The following is a 21,780-nucleotide window of genomic DNA, read 5'->3' on the forward strand; positions in this document are numbered from 1 at the left end:
AGCCAGCCAGCCAAGCCGCACGATTTTGATGTCTGATCACTGAGTCCCTTCTCTTTCACCTGCTAACTTCTCAACCTTTAGGACTCTCCTGGGTGTCGCTTCCTCCAGGAAGTCTTTCCTCAAAACCTTTCCCTCCTACAAGCTGTCACAATGCCCTAGCTTTAAGCCAGCCTGGTTTTACAGCAGCACTTAGCAGACAAGGCAATAGCTGCCTACTTCCTTGTTTGTGTCCTCCACTTGACTCTGAACCCCTGCAAGATCAGGACTGCCTCTGTATTGCTCACCACTGTATCCCTTGCTCCTAGTGCAGTATTTAGCATAGAGTAATTGCTGCTCAATAAATAATTACTGGATGAACAAACAGTAAGTCTTCACATCAAGGGAAAATTAAGTTGGGCAGAAATGAAGCAGGTGAGTCCTACAAGAGAAGGATGCCCCTGTTATTCTGCATAGGCTATTTCTAATTTTAGAGATGTGGTTATTTCATGCAATTCTGCTGGACTTCAGTGGTGGGCAAGGGCAATTCTCTGTGTGAGCAGGAGCGTTTTCACAAAGGACTGTGTACATCACTCCGTCAGTGCTGGGAAGTGATGGTGCTGCAGCTTGTCCCTCACACCAGAATGCTGAACTAAACTAGCAGGAGAGCCGTACTGGGAACTTTCTGGCAGAGGAGAAACAACATGCCCCCCACACCACCCATGAGTGGCAGGAAATAAAGAGGAAAGACCGTCAGCTAGGAGTCCAGCAATCCTTAGGGCTGAAACATAGTTGTTATCATCGTTAAATAATAGTTGGCATTTATAGAGCTTTTAGCACATGCCTGTAATTTCTATAGTACTCTATAAGTTGATATCTATAATTATTACCACTGTATAGATGAGGAACTTGAGGCTTTAAGAGGTTAAGATGCTTGTCCAAAGTCACAGACATAAGAAGAGGCAGAACTGAAATGCAAGCCAACACTGATTTCATCCAGAAAACCCTCTACAGTGCTATGTTACAGTTCCTCGTTATTCTTGGAAATAGGACTACACTCTGAGAAAGCACAACAGTGTAAGTTTTATTTTAATAAACAAAAGCTGTTTCCTTACAGTAAGTATTTAAGTAGTTTTAATAAAAACTGAAAATCTATGCCAGGATTAAAGTTTCAAAACTTGTTGATCATTAAAATATTCTTATATATATATTATATATACAGACACAATTTATGTCATCACGTTGGTTAAATGGTCAATGCAGTGAAACAGGAAATAAAAATTTACAAACCAAAAACACCCATAAAACATGAGCTGGTTGTCCTACAGTTATTAAATGGTTAAGAAGTATGATCCAGAGATTGGTGAAGAGTCACCACTTTGCCACAGGACAGTAATGATGAGTTGAAGATGTTACACTGTTTGATGCTGAAAAGGAGACTACAAATAGGCCAAAAACATCCAAAATCAGGCACCCAGGGGCATCATTTTTCCATTTATTCTTTCAAGTTAGTGCAATCATAGTATATCCTCTCTGTGAATGGTTCAACAGCAGCTTTATGGCCTGTAAGGTGACACTTATCTTGTTGTTGTCATGTGGCTTTTGAGCAGTGAAGAACATCACAGTAGACTAATGGTTGGCCAATGTTGATGGAATCATATTGATGAAGATGTAGCCATTGGGTGTTTGAGTCCAGGAAGGCATCCTCTCAAGTGAATAAAGCTGTTTCAGAGGCTGACTTGAGAATCTTCTGGTTAGGACTTACTACCTGTCCAGTGCTGTGGGTGATCTTTGCCTTCAGCGCTCTCTTCTCTTTCAGAGTGAAGTGGTTGGCAGTGGTTGTCATGGGCCTGGTGCTCCAAGGGGCCAACCTGTACGGCTACATCAGGTTAAAGTGGCCAGCAGAAAGAGCCTCACCAGCACGGCTACCTCTTATCTTGGAAAGCAGTTTTTAAGACAAAACTTGGAAAATGATCAGACTTCCTGAAGAGAGACAAAGCTTATGTGTTCTGTTACGTTGGGGAACAACTAAAGAGGTTCTGCATGCTGAAACATTTAGAGCTTAGCGCATCTTGCAAAGAGAACGGTTGAGTTTGTTTCTCCATTGAAAAAGTTTTTTTTTTCTTTAAAAAAAAGGAAAAATAGTTTTCATATCAAGTTTGTTTTTTCTTTCTAGCACTTAAGGCTTGAAGGTATGGTATCACCAGAAACACTGCCATAATTTATTTCATGATATACTCATCATGAAATAGTCTTGTAATTTCCATATATGTCTCTACATAGTCCTGTAATCTCCATATCCCAAATTAATGAAAGCATTTGCATTCATACTCATGCGTAATGAAGACTTTGGCATCTTGATCTCTAAATTTCGTAGAAGATGTTCTAGTCTATCTCAAAGCTCTGTGTGTTTACATATTATTTCTGTAGATTTTCAGAAGAAAGTTTTCTTTCCACTGTAAGAGTAAGAAATCATTAATTTTACAACTTACTACGTACTCCATGGTGGAACACCTCATCCTAGACATACACAAGCAAGTAAAAACCTGATTATTTTATTTTTATTTGTAAAAGGTCATGTACGTAAGGTCCAGTTAATATAAGCAGAATCTTCATAGTTTATATTTAAGCAATACCTAGAGATTGCTGCTGTTCTATTAATTATGTGGAAAGGATAGCCAGATTTTTCTTTGGAACTTCCTGGATGCTCCCCAATGGTCCTTGGCCAATGAGATCTATCTTTTACCACTAAAAGAGGATTATTCTTATGTTGTAGTAAGAATAATTTAAATACTTGGCATAACGAATGCCTGAAAGACATTTTATTTTGTGAATCTATTTCTTTCTATTATGGGGATATTGTAGATCATGCATTTGTATTAATGCTATTTCTTAAAACCAAGCAATATATGTAACCAAACTCAACCAATCTACAAACTATTGTAGAGATCTATAAGTTCTGTTGTAGGACTATAAATTTTGTTCAAGTCTTTTAATCAACAAGTTATTTTGTGAATGTATTTATACATTGTTAAAAAATTTTTAAGAGATGTGTTTAATTCAATGAATGTCTTTATTGGAGTGATAGTTTTGAAGGTGTCTAACTTACATTTGTATAAAACTCTACTGTTTACAAAGCAAAAAAAAAGTATGATCCATTAATTAGGCAGTCACAACTTATAACTTCTGCTTTACATAAAAATCTCTATTTGTTCTACGTTAATAACACTTCCTAAACAATAATTTTGGTAGTTTGAATAATATAGGCCCACATAAATCAGTGGGCAATATATACACCACCTTTTCACATACTTACCAATGTTATAGATACAACAGATTCCAATTAATTTATGGTATATTTTTAATAGGGTGCTGAGAAGTGTTTGAGATTTAGGGATGAATAAGACTCAATTTCTACCTCCCCATTGCTTCCCAATAGTGGGGAAGACAGACATTTGTGCAAACAACTCTATAATGAGACAAATGAGATTAAAGGAGTCCCAAGTAAATGAAAGAATAGAAATAGAAATTTTATTTAGTGCTCACATACTCATCAAAATAATAAAGACCTACTTTCAATTTTAAATTTCATGTCTTATATGCAAGTGAATATTTTTCTGTCAAGTCTATTTTTTTCATATCTTGAATCCCTTTAATTTAGGGTTATGCCAAATTATCTTAAAATAAATGTTCTTCTTATGAGCACAGAATTTGTGCTATTCCAGTTATTCTTCCCACACTGAAAGTTACTACAATTTAGGTCTAATAATCTAAAATATAAAATGACAAATCTTAAAACAAAAAATTTTGAAATATAAAATGTCCTTAGATCTTCAACTAAAATTTTAAAAATATAAAGAGATTTATTCTTGCCAAAATAAGACTATATTTACATTTTAGATGAACTAATTGATTCCTAATTTTATATTTATTAAAATATATTGTATTATCCATAAGTACATGAAAATAACTGTATGTTTTTTTCTGTTTTTTTTTTTCTTAACAGAGTGTGTTTTTGAGAGATGAAAGAAAAGTTATATTGACATTTAGGAAATTTTCACTTAATCATTCCCAGATTAATGCTTGACCTAATTAAAATTTATATATTCTCAACAGTTTACTCTTCAAGAATGCTTGACTATTCTCTGTAAACAATATTATTTACTAACATTCAAAATATCTAAATAAATAACTTTATCCATGGAAAGCATACCATAAAAATACAGTCTGTAATCAGGAAAATCCAGGATATCAAATTCTTCAGTATAAACTGTTCAATTATTTCAATTATAACATTTCAAGTAAAAGAAAAAGAGGATTGATGAAATCAAACAACATCAGAGACATATCAACCAAAGTAATTGTGACCGTTATTTGGATTCTGATTCAAGCAAACCAATCATTTTTTAATCAAAAATAAAATCTTTTTTTTAGACAATTGAGGATGCTTGAATATTACCTGGATAAATTTATCCTATTAATGAATTATTTTTAGATGTGATAAGGGTGTTGTGGTTACGCTGTTGGAGTTTTTATCTTTTAGAGAACCATTTTAAACTTTTAAAAATATATAAAATAATAATATCTGGGATTTGGTTCAAAATAATCCAGTAGGTAGAGGCTTGGCAGGGGTAAAGATTAAGCTCGGTAGTCCTAACTGATGAATGCAGAGAAGTTAATTATACCAATCTCTCTACCTGGGTACATGTTTGGAAGTTTCTATCATGAAAAAAGGTTTTAAAATTAAATTATAAGAAAAATGTAGCTTGAAATATGGCACAATGTCTTATACAACAGATATCTTGGATAACACAATAAGTCACCTTAATTTTAAGAACTATTAGTTATAAATATGGCTTTAAATAGAGATAGAGTCACAGAATGGCAAGATTACAGTGTCTGACAAAAAGGAAATCTCCTGTGCTTACTTTAATCGCAACGTTCTCTTTTCCAGGATTTGAAAATAGAAACTGCCGGGCTTCCTGAATAAATGGCAGCAGTCTTTAACGATTTCAATAAACACATTCCTGCATTCTAAGAACAAATAAGAAAATGACGTTTAATTACAGGCGTTTCTTTTATAAGCATATATTTTAACATGTAAGCTTTTATGTTGTTAAAGGAATTGAGGAACAGGGAACTGGAGTTGAACTGAATTTTAATACTGGATCATCAAAATGTTTTTCTTTTCCTACAACTAATTTCCCCTCCTTTGCGGGGGTGGGTTTTGGTATTATTAACTATCATTTATATAAGTAGTTCTTAAAACCCATTTAAGTCATTACAGTGCTGATATGGACATACACGAAGGTAGTAAGACTAAACAAGTTTGTGAAAATTAAAGGAAAGCAAAATTAGCGATTAGAGTTCGATTGCTATTTAGACAAGAATCTCATGTTAATGTGGGGAGAAATTTCTGAACAATCTTCCTAAAGGCTGGCGGGCGGAGGAGGAGGTCTATGAATCCTAACACTTCCAACAAAATGCGTAGCAGAAGAGTGTGTTGTCTGGCTCCCAGTCCTGTTTCTCCCTCCCAATAACCCCTTTTTTACTCTTTTTTTTTTTTTTTTTTTGGTTTCGGTTGTTCTCACTTCTACCGTCTCTTACTGAATCCGGGATAAAATTAAAGAAGCAGAAGGGACTGATTTAGGCAGACAGGAGCTGCGAGACGTTCCTGAATTATTGGCTAATCTTGCATGAAAGAGAAGCTACTCTGGAAGGCACCACACATTTTGGATACTGAGCGCACACCGGCTCCGAGCGCGGAAAATGGTACTGCCGTGACGGCTGGAGCCTGCGTTGGGGGTTAAGACTCGCAACTCACCGCCCGATGCAGGGCACCCTAGTCGTCCTGACCCCCTGACGTGCTCTCTGGGCCCCGCTCCGCCGCCGCCCGGCCGTGGAGGCGGGCCCTGACCCGGACCTTCTGCCTGCGGGTGAACTGAGGGCTAGCGCTGGCCCCAGCCCTGCTCCCCTCGCTTCCTCTCGGCCCCTCACCTCCGATCGGTGTCGCCCACGTCCCTGGGCACCCGCGACGCTGCCGCGCAGGCTGGGGCCAGCGTCCCGCGCGGGGAGCGAGGGCGAGCGCGGGGTCTAGGCCGGCAGAGGCACGCGGGCGTCGCGGGGCCAAGCGGCAGGCAGGGCAAGGGGCTCCCCACGGCCCCCCCGGGGAGGGGGCGGCGCGGAGGCGGCGGCGGCTTTTGCCACCTGGGAGGGCTGCCGCTCTTGGGTACCGCGACGTGAACGACAACGACGACGATGCTGGGGAGGAAAACGCACAGGACTCTCTCGGGCTTCCTCCCCAGTGGTCTTTCGTTAAGTGGCATCCTCTAGGTCGGCGAGGCCCTGGGCGTGGCGAGGTCCTGTCCTGGCCGTGACCTTTCTAGGGCTCCAAGAAACGCCGCTTAGGGACGCGCGGAGCCGGCGGGGCGCAGGGCTGGGGCGCTGAGGGCGCGGGCGTCCATCCGCACGTCGCAGCTCGCGGAAAGGCGCTTCCCGGCGGCGGGAGCCAGGCGGGAGCGGGGAGGATAAGGGCCCGGGCCCGCGTCGGCCCTCGGCCCCGGCGGTCACGAAAGGCCCCGGCGGGCGCAGGCCGCGGCCGGCTGGCTTTGGAGGTTCAGGAGGCAGCCAGGGGCCGGCGCCACGGCCCGAGGGATCGCGGACGAGGGCCCCAACTTCTCTGAGTGGCGAACGTCTTACCTGTACCCTGGCGCTTCCCCAGTGTTTTGATTGGGTGCTGTGAGGTTTAAAGGGGAAGCCAGTGCCTGGCTGACAGGCAGCAGATCTGTTCGCCGCTATTGTCATAAAAATAATAACTATTTTCATTCAGCTGGTAACACCTGCACAAAAGCCCCCTTTCCTAGGTTTCCCTTCTGCCTTCCTCCTCGCCCCAGCGTCCCCGCGACCCCGGCCCCTCGCACTCAGCTCCCTGGGTAACTCCTGGCTTCCCGAGTCGGACTGACCTCCAGGGAACAAGCCCACGGGTACAAGACGCCCCCTATCCGCGATTCCCTCGTGCAACTCTGCAGCGACGCGACCCGCGGAGCAACATTAGAAAGGGACCCGCGTTCCAGCCTCCGGGGAGGGCTGGGGGGTGAGGACAACCCTGAGGCCGGCAGAAACCCGACCAGGAGGCGCCCGGGCCGCCCCTGCGCAGCGCCGTGGGGATCCGGCCTGGGGACCAGACAACCAGACCTGACCTGGACCGGGCGCCCAGCAGGACGCGCTCCAGCGCCGCCACCTTCCCGCCGCCGCGACGCGCGCTGCGCACCCGCAGTAAGGCCCGGCGAGTGCCCGTCGTTACTGCGGGGTCCGGAGCAGAAGCCACGGGCGCGGGCCCGTCCGGCGAGCCGGGCAGGGGAGCTCCCCGCCGGCCCTGCCCGAAGGCCGGGTCTGCCTGAGCCATCGCGGCGCTTCGGGTCCGGCGGCTCCAAAGCTAAACTTTCGAGAACTACGTTTAGTTGACTCTGCCACTTAATGGATGTTTTTTTCAAAAAAGACATATTCCCTATGGTTTCGTTAGGTGAACCTTAAGGGCGTGGCGGCTGGCGCGGGCGAGGTGCTCGCTTCGTGGCTGTGCGGGTCTAGGCCACCGCGAATGGACTGAAGGAGCCTCGGCGGCTCTGCGGAGCGCGGGGAGCGCCAGGAGCGCCTGGCGCGCGTAGGTCCTGGGTTCAGCCGCCCGCCGTGCCAGGCGCTCCGACGATGTTTGTTGATTGAACAATGTACCAATGTAGGCCTGGAGACGATTCGTATAAAGCGCATTGGGAAGCTAGAGTGCGAACCGGCAAGAACTTGACATGAAATTGGCCCGCCTCTGATCTAGGTCATTTTCAAGTTCTTAGGGCTGCCCTAGACCGGTAGGATTTACTAAAAGGATCTTAAAGCTGGGTCCTGAGGGTGAGATAGCGAGTGGATTCCCAAACCCCTGCCGTGTTCACAATTGGGCAAAGCCTGCGGAGAGTTGGAAAAGGAGGCGTTGGGGTCGCCTATGTGGGTGATGGCCAGGGACGCGCGCGAAGGCTACACGTCGAGAGGGAAAGGTCGACTCCGAAGCTCGCGCCCAGGCTGTAACCCTTGGCCACAAAGGTTGGCCTTGGGAACCTTCCAGAATGTCTGCCGCATCACGCAGCTGCAAGCCCGAAGAAGGCGGGGGTTTCACTCCAGGCGTGCTAAAGAAGTTCCCAGTGATGGGGAGAGGAAAGTTTTCTTCGGGATGGAGATGGGGAGCTGGAGGATAAATCGATCAATTAAAAGGCTGTAAAGATGAGCCTCCCTGTTTTTCCCTCCTTCACGTAAGGTGTGCAGTATGGAATGCAATTCTTTTGAAACATGAACCTGCTCAGAACAAGGAGAGCGGCCAGGCCTCTAAAAATTTGCCTTTTGAGGGGAGTGGAGGTTTTCGTTATCAACCTCCGGGCCTTGTATTCCTTCCTAGTCACCTGAAGCCAAGTAACAATTACAGCTGCAAAATTCTCTGGGACATAAACTCCTGTGGGGGGTGGGGGAAGGATACTTTCTGTACTGAAGTGCAGTTATGGGAGTCCCTAGAAGGTACTTGCCTGGAGAGAGAGTTTTAAAAGTTGGAAATGTCCGGGTCAGGAATGCTTCATTTACAATTTCCCTTTACTTCTCTTTTCTCTGGGCCCTGGTTTTGAAAATTCTAGTGCTTTTTTCTTTTAATTGCCTTTTATTTTCTTCCAGTAAATGTTGGCCACAATATTCCAAATTGATCTCAAGTGCCCTCTATTTATTCAAGAGAAACGTCAACATATTCAGAAATATGGAAAATAAATGGAGAAAACATATATCCGCAAATTCATTTTCTTTTAGAGGTTTCATAATACTAAATCTCACATTTTAAAAGCCAGGACTGATACAATTTCAAACATTCAGAATTATTTCAACCATATGGAAAATGGGTTGCTCCTGAATTATAAAATTAATCTGAATTGTAAAAAGTAAACTTTTTTAATTGGTAGGAAAGTATAATTCTTAAAGAAAACGAATCATGGGAAGTAATAGAAAATAAACGTAGTATAGGGATTTATCGCGTTTATTATATAGCTAGGTTTCATTTTAACACCTTTCCATTGAAGACTTCACGTCAGATACACAGATAAGAAATGAATGTTCTGAAATTAAACATTCTACTTATATTACATCATTTCAGGAAGTTATAGAGGGGTATAAGCATTTTGCACTTGACTTGGGAATAATACTTGCTATTCCAAGAAGGTGAAAAGGGGGAATTTGTACATCGGCCATTATATTTTCTTGGTTTTTTCTTGAACACCAAAACAAAATACCCCCCTCACGATCATATTTCTTCAGGAAATGTGCAAATTGGAAAAGATGTGGGAAGCCACAATTGGAGGAGAGAAAAGAAAAGATTAGGCTAGACGCTAAGTTTACGTGCAGGTGTCCTTAAGTGAACGGACTCCAACTTTTCTTTTGTAAACATTCTGCAGCAAACGGAAGTCAGTGTAGCTCCACTGCAGGATTCAGACGCTCAAGGCGGAGTGCGCAAGGGTGGGCGGCAAGGAGAGCCAGGTGCGGGCGGTTCCGCCCATCCGCGCCTCCAGGTGCGCCCCGGGTCAATGTGTGTTGTCCCCGCTAATCAAAAGTCCGGCGAGGTCCTCTCTCCGTCCGAAGGTGCCACCAGAGACATCAGCCTAGAGCCTTCTGTCCCGGGCTGACACCCCAGCAGCGCCGCGGCCACCGACAGGTGCCGGCCCAGAAGCGCACTTTTGCAGTCCAGCTGCTGCTGCTGCTGCTGCTGCTGCTGCAAAATCGTCCGTGCGGCGGCGGAGGCGGTGGACCCGTGCAGCAAGGGGACAGCGGTTTGGGGATGCAACAGGCCCGACGGGCGCTGCAGCAGGTGGCAGTAGCTCCACGGGGCCGGGGGTAGACTCTGTGCGGCCCCTGTACCTCCTTCCCTGATCCCTTGCATAATATTCTCGATGCTAAAGGAGGTGCATGCGCCTCCTGACCGCGACGCCGATCTCTTGTCCTTCTCCCACACGTGGGAGCCCAGCGGGGCCTGCAGCGGCTGGAGGACGCCGGGGGTCTCCAGGTCCGCGCCCTCCGCTTTCCTCCACGCCTCAGCGTAGGTGGGCGTCGACAGCAGCAGATAGCGGAGAGGATGCGGGTGCAGCAGCGCGCACTGGCGACTGCCGGTGGCGGCTGCGGGGTACGTCCCTGCGACAGGCTGCGGCAGAGCCGGCGGCCCGAGCAGGAGGCCAGGGTGGGGGCTGTGCGGGGCGGCGGGCGCGGCGGGAAGGGGAAAGGGATGGGGCAGGTGGGCGCCGGGGGGAGGCGGGTGGCGCTTGAAGCGCTTCCTGCGCCGGAGGAAGCTGCCATTATCGAACATGTCCTGGGAGGCGGGGTCCAGGCTCCAGTAGTTGCCCTTGCCGGGGTGACCGGGCTCGCGGGGGATCTTCACGAAGCAGTCGTTGAGTGAGAGGTTGTGGCGGATGCTGTTCTGCCACGCCGGGAACTTGCGGCGGTAGTAGGGGAAGCGGCCGCTGATGAAGGCGCAGATGCCGCTGAGCGTGAGGCGCTGGTGCGGGCTCTGCAGGATGGCCATGGTGATGAGCGCGATGTACGAGTAGGGGGGCTTCGCCGGCTGCGGGGCGTCCCCAGAGGCCGCCGCAGTCCCCGCCGATGCCCTGAAGTTGGTGCCAAACTCGGAGGAGTCGCTCGGCACGCCGTCGCCCTCGCTGCGCTCTCGGAGAAGCGAGGCCGCGCCACGCCGCGCCCCCTGGGGCCCCGGCCCGTGCGCTTCCTCTAGGAACTGCTGGCTCCGCTCTCCTTCATCTTCCTCCTCCTCCTCCTCACCTTCCTCCTCTCCTAGGATATCGATCTCACAGTCTTCCCCGTCGGAGCGTCGGAGGCTGCGCGGAGGCATGGAGGGAAGGGGCTCAGTTTCTGGCAAGTTCATGGAGGAACCGATCCGGGACACTGGAGGGCTGGTGACGGCTGCTCACCGGGCTTGGGGTGGGACGGGCTGGAAGCCTGGATGAGAGTGGTAACACTCTTCGTACTCTTAAAGGTGATCTTTTCTTCTACGTATTTCTCTTCTTTTCCACGTCGTCCGGCAGAGATGCACTTTGCCTTTCCCTAAAGCGTCATCGAGTTTCCCCCTTCACACCCTTTTTCCTACCTCGCAGCGCTTCCCTCCCTCCCGCCCCACTCCAATGAGGGTCGGCTGCGCAAACACCCCACACGCGAAGACCCCCCAGCGTCCCGGCTCTTCTCACCCATCCACCCTTAAGCAAGATGCTCCGCACTTCTCGGGCTCAGCCAGCCAATCCGGACGCAGCTCTGTTCACGCTCTCTTAAAACCGCGAAAATACGAAGAAGTAGGAAAAAATGATAACCATCTATGGCCACCTCGGGATGCAAACCTCGCTTCTGGAGGTAGAAAGTGGGTTGAGGTGGGAGGGCACTGAATGTTCAGGGTATTTGTAAAAGGCTGTGTAACAGTAAAAGGTTTTCCTGTTTCATAGCTGGATAATTTCCTCTTTTCATGGATTCTGTCCTCATCCAAACTGATAAACTGACCTATTTTTAATGTTCTGACTATATCCCCGAACTCAGAAGGGCGTTGCTTTGTCCCAACCACCCTCCGCCCCAGATCCCACAAATGCTCTTGCTGACTCAAGTTTTCAGAAAAGGCCGAAATGTCCTGGCATTAAATCGTGGAAGTTCAAGGTAGAGGAAAGGCAGGGGAGCTAAAGAGGTGTCTCTTGTCCCCTTACAGCAGAGGTTCTCGAACTTCAAATATTTTACAGTAAGAAACACAATTGGGCCTTGTTTTTGCAAACACAGACATGTATGACTAAAAGGGGTTTCACAAAACAATATACTGATAGAGATCACTATGTCCTTAAAAAAGAAAAACAACTACATTGATTCCTGTGTATAGGAACCAGTAGGGACTGATAGTTTGAAAACTCCTGTTTTCACAAAATGGTCCCACAACTTGAAGGACGTGCCCAGTCTATGGGGACTTTTCCTTATTTTTCCTTTCTTTTTGCTTTCTTTTTTGAAAAGTCAACATTAAACACCTTTACTACAATAATAATAAAACCTGAAACTTAAATGAGGCAAAGGAGGGGCTGCAGTGTCAATGTCTTTAATCACTAGATCATCCATCAATACCTGCACTGGCAGCACACAGTAGCTCTGTTAAACTCTCTCACCCGACATTCGTGGAAGTAACCAGATTTTTAGATTGGCTTCATCTAAATTAGCCCAGAGACAAAAGTAGTAGTACAGTTGAATCTAATTTAATGCTTATTATATAAATAGAAATCTCATGGTAAAATACTGAGGGAAGTACATATTTGTAGTTTAAAGCCCACCTACTTCTGAAAAGAATTTGAGATGGTATCTAATAAAAAACACAGTAATAAAAGGGTATTGTTATTGGTTCAAACATGGTAAATCTACCATTAGTGTTTGTAAAATGACAATCAGTTTTCAGTAAGAAATCAGAAGCCAGCTGGAAGGGCAAAAAGTAATTCTCTCAAAGTACCAAGGGCTTCCAGAAAAAAAAATTGAAAAACAGTTTTCTTGTGTGAGTTTTATTTTTTTTAAGCCTTATCATCTACTACTGAGGTTTTTACTATCTAAGACTCCCCAGGTATATGCAGCTTGAAGTAAGACAAATAACAGAAGGTTTTGAGCCTAACATATTTATGTCTGAATCCCAAATTTACTAATTACTACTTGTTTGAGCTACTAAGTTAAGCTCCAGGAGGGCTGGGAAAGGTGTCTTATCCAATCTCATACTCCCAGATGCCTACTCCTACACCCCCTGCAGATAGGGCACATTTTTTTCTAAGAGCATAGAAATCTCCTTTTACCTCCCATTACCTATAAAAGGGAGTTAGTTTTCCTAGACCCAACTTCTCTGAGGATTTGTGTATTTAAAAATGAAAAGACAGAAAAGTATTGAAAGCAAACCAAACAAAAAAAACCACATTGGTAGGGGTATGTCAAAGGGACACAGAAGCCAAATGAAAGTGCTTTCAATGGCCAGAGTTGGAATAATTTAAGAAGAAAAAAAACTTGATTATAACCCCATGAAGGTTAGACTATTATGCCAACTCAGCCAGGTAATTGTGCCCAGTTGTTTGGTCAAGCAAGCACTGGGCTAACTGTAATACAGGGCATTTATGGACTTTTGTCACCATTGACTTCAGTCATAAACCATAGATAGCTGATTACAATTACATCAGTCAGAGAGATTGCCATCGGCAATGAGTGACGCTTTATCCAATCAGTTGAATGCCTTAAAAGAAGAAGTGATTCCAACATTGAGTGAGAATTTCCGAGCTCAACTTTGGACAGCCAAGGTCTCCTAGAACTCATCAAGAATCTTCACTATACTTTCATTGGAGCTCCTGGTTGCAGCCTGCCTGCGGAACCTGGACTTGTGCATCCCCACAGTCACATGAAAGACTCATAAAATCGCATACTATTTACAGATATCCCTTGTTGATTGTTTCCCTAGAGAACTCTCACTAATACAAACCCAGAGAACAAAATAAGTACTCATGAGTCCATACTGATAAAATAAATGACTGAATGAATTAATAAATGGGGGAGAAGAGAAAACTCTCCTATGTAGAATTCCAAATAATTATGTAGATATTTCAACCTACAGGAGGGGAACATAACTTCTCATTCCTTCCGTGTGGGCTATGCATAATGACTTCCTTCCAAAGAGTACTGTGGAAAAAAAGAGTAACTTTACAGTGGAGAGACCTAACACTACCTTAGCCAGGTGATCAAGGTCAAGATCAATCATAGATCATGTTGACAGCATGTACACTTGATATGCTGTGGTGAAAATGGAACTTAACCTCTGTGGTTAAAAACCCATAACTCCAGTCTAATCATGAGCAAAATTCAAATAGAGGCGCGGATATCCTACAGTACACTTGGCCAGTACTTCTTGATACTGTCAAGGTCATCCAAAAAGGCTGCAACCAAGAGAAATCTAAATAGAAAAAGTATATTAGGTAAAAATGAAAGAAACCTAAATAAACTATGGAGTTTAGTTAATAATGCACCAATATCAGTTCATTAATTGAAATAAATGTGTCATACTAATGTAAGATGTTAATCATAGGGGAAGCAGGGCATGGGAACCCCCTGTACTATCAACTCACTTTTTCTGTATATCTAAAACTGTTCTAAAAATAGTCTATTAATACATTTAAAAAAAATTAGACACAGGGGAGGGTGGGATGAAGGGATCTTAAATAACCCCAAAGTAGAAACAACCCAAATGCCTATCAAGTGATGAATCAGTAAACAATATGTGGCATGTCCATACAATGAAATATTATTTGGCAATAAAAAGGAATGAAGTATTAATATATTCTACAAAATGAATGAAACCTGAAAACACGTTACGTGAAAGAAACTAGTCACAATAGGCCAAATATTGTATGATTCCATTTAAACGACTAGGACATCTAGAGACAGAAACTATATTAGGGTTCCCAGGGACTAGGGGGAGAGAGGGATGGGAAGTAACTGCTAAAGGATACAGGGTTTCTTTTTAGGGTGATGAAAATGTTCTAAAATTAAATAGTGGTGATTATTGATGAATTCCAAAAAGAAATATTATGTTTATAAATTGGTCTGACCTCTGGGCATGATATCCTTTGATTGTATTAAATTCAGAGGTTTCATTTTTACTTGATTTTAAAATTAAGACTAGGGCTTTGATTAGGCTACATCAGTAGGATGTTGACTCCCCGCCCCCTTGGTGGGCAGAGACTCACAAAGAAAAAGGGCAGAGGAACCAGCTTAGAGGTTTGATGCTGTAACCCCTGGGAAAGCTGAGCCATTTGCCTGATAGTTTACAACTGGCCTTGTGGAGTGAGCAGAGCAGCTGAGCCTGGAAAGAGACAAGACCCGAGAAGAGAGATGAGCCTCATGCCAGCCTACAGCTGAGATAGGAAGAAGCTGGGACCATGGAGCCTTAAGAGGAAAAGGAAGGCTGAACCCTCGCAGACATCAGCAGTCATCTTGCTCCAACACGGGGCAACAGACTTTGGTGAAGGAAGTAACTTACTTTTTTTTTTCAATTTATTTTATTTATTTATTCCACCCCCCTTGTTGTTTGTACTGTCTGCTCTCTGTCTCCATTTGCTGTGTGCTGTGTCTGCTCGACTTCTCTTTAGGAAGCACTGGGAACCAAACCTGGGACTTCCCATTGTGGGAGAGAGGCGATCTCTTGAGCCACCTCAGCTCCCTGCTTTGTCGTGTCTCTCATTGTCATTCCTCTTTGTGTCTCTTTGTTGCATCATCCTGCTGTGCTTGCCTATCACATCAGCCTGCTGTCTTACTTATCTTCTCTAGGAGGCACTGGAAACTGAACCTGGGACCTCCCATGTGGTAGGCAGGAGCTCAATCACTTGAGCCTCATCTACTTCCTGTAACTTACTCTTTATAGCCTTGTGACTGTAAGCTTCTACCCCAAATAAATACCCCAACAGATTTCTGGTACTTTGCATTAGCACCCCTTTGGCTGACTAATAGAGCGGTGATTTACTAAATCTCATAAATTGTTTATTTTTACATGGTGAATTTTTTGGTGTTTTAGTCTGTAAAAGCTGCCAAAGTAAAAATACCAGGAATGGGTTGACTTTTATAAAGGGAATTTATTTGGGGTAAAAGCTTACAGTTCCAAGCCTGCAAAAGTGGTCACAACAAGGCATTAGCAGAAAACCTTTCTCACCAAAGTTTGGCTGCTACCAGATCCTGGAGTCCCTCCCATGTGACGAGGCAAGATGGTAGGTCTGCTGGTCTCTTTCTCCTTGAGCAAAGCTATGGGCAACCAGACATCCCTCCCTGGGCCTCTTTTCCTTGAGCCTCTTGGGGCTTCACTTTCTGCAGCTGTTGGTGAACCTGGAATACTCTGACACATGGCAGGGTCAAAATGGCAGAGCTCCCTTTCTCTGTGCTTCTTTTTTTCCCTCTCTCTGTATTCTCAGTTTATATAAGACCCAGCAAGAGGGTGGAGACACAACTTGGGTCTTGCCTCAATGATGTAACCCAACCAGAAGCCCTAAATCAATCTGACTGAAAGTGATATAATCAAAGGGTCCCTTAACTGAATCTAGTGCAATCAAAGGGCCCCACACTCACAGGAATGGGTTAGTTCAAGAACATAATCCTTTCTCACAAAATTCAAACCGTCACATATGGTATGTGAATTATATCTCAATGAAGCTGTTATGAAAAATATATCAATGCAAAAACAAAGAGTAGTAGCAAGCAAAACTCAGTTGAATGCTTTAGAAAGAATCTATAATGGCAAGTCACTTAAAAAGAAAAAGTAAATGCAAGGAACTCTGATTATTCCATTCCATCAATTCTTTAAGTATTGCCCAGGGGATCAACTTTCTAAACTAATCTATAGGAAGAATGATGATGTCAGCTTTCTTGTATTTCACATCCTAAAAATTAAAGGGGATTTAGTCATCAACAGAGGTAAAAGGTAAGTTAATTGTAATATTAAGACTAATTCTGAGAAAAAGAAATCTATTTCTTTCTCATGAAAGTATGGTGAGTTACTAGACATTCAAAGGCAGAATTCACTTCTCTCAATATCACCCTCACTAATATATGACATTTCTATATCTGGGAAAGACAATTCAAAGCAATTTAAAAATATAGCTTTCCACCTACATTAGTAATCCAAAGGAAACACTTTTTAACTATGCAGAAAGCAATAAAGCCCATTAGTTACAAGGTTTTGATCATTATTGCTTTAAAAGCCTTTTAATCTTATTTTGTTGATTATTCTTTTCAAAAAAATCCATGATCTAGGAATTACAGACCCTGGGAAGAAAGATATTTGGCTTTTTCTCAAACCCTATCCTTGAATCTATGAGAAGACTCAAAATACTTCTTTTTTTTTTAACTTTTAAAGTCATATTTATTTACTCCTGCTTGCCACTGCAATGGCACAAATAGTGCTTTTTTAAAATCTTTTATTATCTTTCTTTTTTAAAGATACATAGATCACACAAAATGTTACATTAAAAAATATAAGAAGTTCCCATATACCTCACTTCCTCCCACTTCACTCCTCCCACAACAACAATCTCTTTCATTGATGTGGCACATTCATTGCATTTAATGAATATATTTTGGAGCACTGCTACACAGCATGGATTATAGTTTACATTGTAGTTTACATTCTCTCCCAGTCCATTCAGTGGGTTATGGCAGGATATATAATGTCCTGCATCTGTCCCTGCAATATCATTCAAGACAACTCCAAATGCCCCCATATCACACCTCTTCTTCCCTCTCCCTGCCCTCAGCAACTCCCGTGGCCACTGTTTCCACATCAATGATACAGTTTCTTCCATTGCTAGAGTCACAATACTTCTATAGTAGAATACCAGTAAGTTCACTCTAATCCATATTTATCTCAAAATACTTTACTTCCGATTGCAGCAAACCTCCAAAGAATCCTGGGTAGCAAGGAGGGAAGATAACTAAAAACCCATCAAGTCTACTTATGAGTCTACTTAGGAGCCTAACAAGAAAAAGGAAAAAAGAGCTACCTGGAGGGTATTTTATCAAGTTGATCCTTTCAAATCCCTGTCTTTCCTCATACCCTGTGCTGACACTTCCAACAGCTTATCTCAAACTCAGTACCAATTTTCTTGCCCCTTTCTCTTACAGAGGAAAGGTCCATTTGTTTTCATAAAATTCATAAGCTTGAATTTTATATTAAACCTTGCTGGTAAAGGGGAACTAACATTTGGTAAAACTCTGTATCCAGTGTGCTTTAAAATTTAATCCCTGGGGCAATCCAGAGAGATTTATTGTTATCTCAATTTTATGAATAAGGAAGCAGAGGCTCATATTTAGTAATTGGCCTTATTATCATTCAGTTAACCATAAGGTTTTAGATGAACCATGCCTAAACCTTATTTTTAAAAATATTACTATGATGATTCCTTGTAACTCTTATCTAGCAACACTGCACAATAATGATGCAAGCTATTTTTTTTTTTTTTTGCATTATAACTAAAACTTTCTCTTGAGGTCATCTATAGCCAAGTTCCACAGTTTCCAGAATGAGGTTAAACTATGGCCCTACTCATTGGATACTTCATTTGGGAAAAATTAGAATGAAGAATGGGACAATATCCCCTTACTTAAAATAATAAATATTAAAATATGGTATAGAATCCAAATTAAAAGTAAAGTGCCATTTCCATCCATATTAGCAAAAGTTAAAATGTGTTAGCTAGGTTTGGAAAAATGGGTACTTTCATACACTACTGTATGAGGGCAAAAAAAAAAAGTCATTTGGAAGGCAATTTGTCATATCTATTAAAAACTTAAAATGTACATACCCTACAACTTAGTTATTCCAGTCTTATGTATCTATTCTAGAGAAACATTCACACATTAGAACAAGAAGGCATGCACAATGATGTAGTGTAGTGCTGTTGACTGCAGCATTGTTTGTAATTTCAAAAATAGGGAACAAAATCGGTTCATCAGTGGTCACATCACGTAGCCTGCTTTTTTTTTAAAACCCTTTAATGACTTCCCAATACCCATGTTACTCTGTTCTATAAGGAGTAACAAAATCTGACCCCATTTCACAACTCCAATTTCCTCTTACACCCTCACTTTCTATCCTTTTCTTCTTCCAGTTCTTCCAACACACTGCTGATTCCCACCTAAAGGGCTTCTGTACTACTTCCTGTGATGGAGACCCTATGTTCCCTACTTTGCATGAATGGCTCCCAGCACTTAAAACAATACCTGGGCAAACAGAAAGCTCTCAATAAATGTCTTTTTGAAATGAATGTAATCTATGCTATACTAGGAAATTTCCATATAGCAGTTAAAGAATAAGACATTTACATTTACTGTCATGGAAAGATCTAAGACTAAGTTGAAATTGTAAAAAAAAAAAAAAACAAATGGCATTACAAAATATAAACAATGTATCTTGTTAAAAATATATACACATTAAAAAATTAAATTGCTATGTGCAAACTGAAGAAGCAGGTTAAACAATGGTTCTGATGATTGGAAAATAACTCATTTTGGAAAACATACATAAACCATAAGAAAGAAAAAAAGTGTCTAAAAGGACAGACATTAAATTGACAATAAGGGCTAACCCTTAGGAAGTGACAGGAATTGAAGGAGAAGGGTTAGGGGAGACTGACTTCATAAGTAGTGTTTGCATTTTTATAAGAAATGTACTCATGCAATAACTGTGTTAATGAAAAATATTCAAAGATGAACTTAAAACATTTATAAAGAAAAGACAAATATTTTTGAGTTCTATAAATACAGATATTTAAGAGTATAGATTAATATCATTTCAAACATTTCTCCCACATCAGGACAATTAACTATAAGCCATTTCTTATGGAATAGAAGAGATCTAGATAATGTTCTTTGGCAAAATAGTTTACGTATGATCATGAATACACTAATTATTAAACAAATTTAAGTTGTTAGGAAGAAAACATTTATCTAGGGTCTGCTGTGTACCAGGAGCTCATCTGAGCATATTTCAAACCTATTTAATCCTCACAACAACCTTGAATGGTTGGTATCACTTAGTTTGCTAGGCTGCTGGAAACAGATACCATAAAATGGGTTGTCCTTAACAATGGGAATTAATTAGCTTACAAACTTACAATTTTGAGACTGTGAGAATGTCCAAACCAAATAATCATCATCTTTCTTCCCAAAGACTAGCTGCTGGCAATCCTTGGGTCCTCTGCCACATGCCAAGACATGGCCATGTCTGCTTGTCTCTCCCTTCACTTCTGGGTTTTGTTGATTTCACTTTCTTATTTCCCTGGCTTTCTCTCTTGTTCTCTGTATTCATCCTCATTATAAAGAACTCCAGTAAGAGGATTAAGAGCCACCCTGGGCCATGCCTAAAATGAAGTAACCTCATCAAAAGGTCTTATAATAGATTTACACCCACAGGAATGGATTAAATTTCAAAACATGACTTTCTGGGGTACATACAGTCCAAACCACAACAAAACACTGTCAATTTTATAAATAAGGAAACTAATCTCAGAATAAATACTTTGCTCAAGACTACACAGAAAAGAAATAGTAAAGCTGGGATTAAAGCTCAGATATGACTAAAAAAATCAGCTGACTTTCTCCTGGGCAATGTTGCCATAGCAAAATAAGCTTGTTCTCTCAACCATGAATTGAGAGAATGGATTCAGGAGGCAAATGGATGAATAAAGAGATGTTATATAAGAAAGGATGGAAGGGAGAAGGAAGATCAGGTGTTGTCTCTGTTTGCTGTTCAGTTGCTCATAGCTGCCCACAGCAATGCACTCCGGTCAGGGTTTCTCCACCAGGGGCAGGGGGAATGCTTGTCTAGGCCTTCCAACCTCAGGGGAAGGAGGCTCTTTGGCGAGGTAAGGCGACAGAGGTATTTAGCACTTAGCACATTCAGCCACACAGCACACACACAGCACACAGCGAATGAGACTCTGGAGACTGCTTAATGGGAGGAAGCAAGTCCGTTTATTGTAAAGGGGGAGGCTATTTTATACTCTTTTTTTGAAGGATCGTGTAAAAGGTTGATTGGATGATATTGAGTGAAGTGAGACACATGTCAGTGCTCTAGTGCTGGTTGCCCTGCCTTTATTGGGTCTGTGCTTACTCGGTTTCAGTTGCCTTTTCCTGGAAATGGGCTGGTTTCCAGTATATGCTGAGTCATTGCCCCAGGCGCTTCTTTGTTACTTTCGCGCTGTTTGGTTGCCCCAGGAGCCATTTTGATAGCTCTAGGTGCCATCTTCCATTAGGGACTTTCCAGTGGGGGGAATTCCCACAATCAGGATCAGGAACCTCATTGGTAGAATCCAAAATAACACAACAGCAACCAACTTGAGATGATTTAATCAAATAGCCCTCTACTTACAAGCACTGGAAGCATTCAAGATATTCAAATGTAACTCCTTTATTGAAAATTCTGAAAAAGAAATTCCAAAGTAATTTTATTTATTTATTTATTTTTTTAGATACTGGAGCCAGGGATTAAACCCTGGACCTCGTATGTGGAAGCCGGCACTCAACCACTGAGCCACGTTGGCTCCAGTTTGTTCATTGTTTTTCTGTTTTTAGGAGGCACCGGGGACCAAACCCGGGATGTTCCATGAGGGAAGTAGGCGTTCAACTGCTTGAGCCGCATCTGTTCCCTCAAAAGTCATTTTGATAGCCTTCTTTGATATTTAATGACCATTAATTTGGGGGAGCTCTTCTTTAAGTTCAATCTAATACTTTTCTCTTATAATTTGAATATATTTATACTGAGTTAACTTTCAGTAGGAATATGGGAAAAGTCAGCTACTGAATGCTTGTACAGAAACTATATATAAAGATGATTAAACTATTAAATTACCTGGAGTTTTATCTGACAACTTATACACTGTCACTTTTTAGTTTCTATTGAAAATTAAGGTTCAAAAAACCAGATGAACCCTTCCTTCATACCATATCCAAAATTAACTCAAAATGGATTAATGACCTAAATTCAAGAGTTAAGACCAAAAAACCCTTTGAAGAAAGCATGGGGGAATATCTTGAAGACGTTGGATTTGGCAATGAATTCTTAGATATGACACCAAAAGCACAAGCAACGAAAGAAAAATAGATCAACTTTCATGCATCAAAGGACATAATGGAGAAAGAAGAAAAAAACTTATAAAAATGGAGAAAAATATTTGGAAATCACATATCTGACAAGGACTTTTT

At 42.5% G+C, this 21,780-nt stretch overlaps 1 protein-coding gene and 1 pseudogene across 1 annotated transcript; one reads left to right on the forward strand and one right to left on the reverse strand.

The window, feature by feature from the left end:
• The first annotated feature begins 352 nt into the window (after positions 1-352).
• LOC101440854 (Golgi apparatus membrane protein TVP23 homolog B pseudogene) lies at positions 353-1,985 on the forward strand (annotated as a pseudogene).
• Positions 1,986-9,595: 7,610 nt separating this feature from the next.
• On the reverse strand, positions 9,596-10,918 carry FOXD4 (forkhead box D4). Its single transcript, XM_023589039.2, is given in 3 exon segments — positions 9,596-9,775; positions 9,832-10,041; positions 10,043-10,918. Coding segments are annotated over 3 exon segments (1,266 nt in total).
• Positions 10,919-21,780: the final 10,862 nt, after the last annotated feature.

Source organism: Dasypus novemcinctus, chromosome 8 (assembly GCF_030445035.2).
Source record: "Dasypus novemcinctus isolate mDasNov1 chromosome 8, mDasNov1.1.hap2, whole genome shotgun sequence".
Taxonomy (NCBI): domain Eukaryota; kingdom Metazoa; phylum Chordata; class Mammalia; order Cingulata; family Dasypodidae; genus Dasypus; species Dasypus novemcinctus.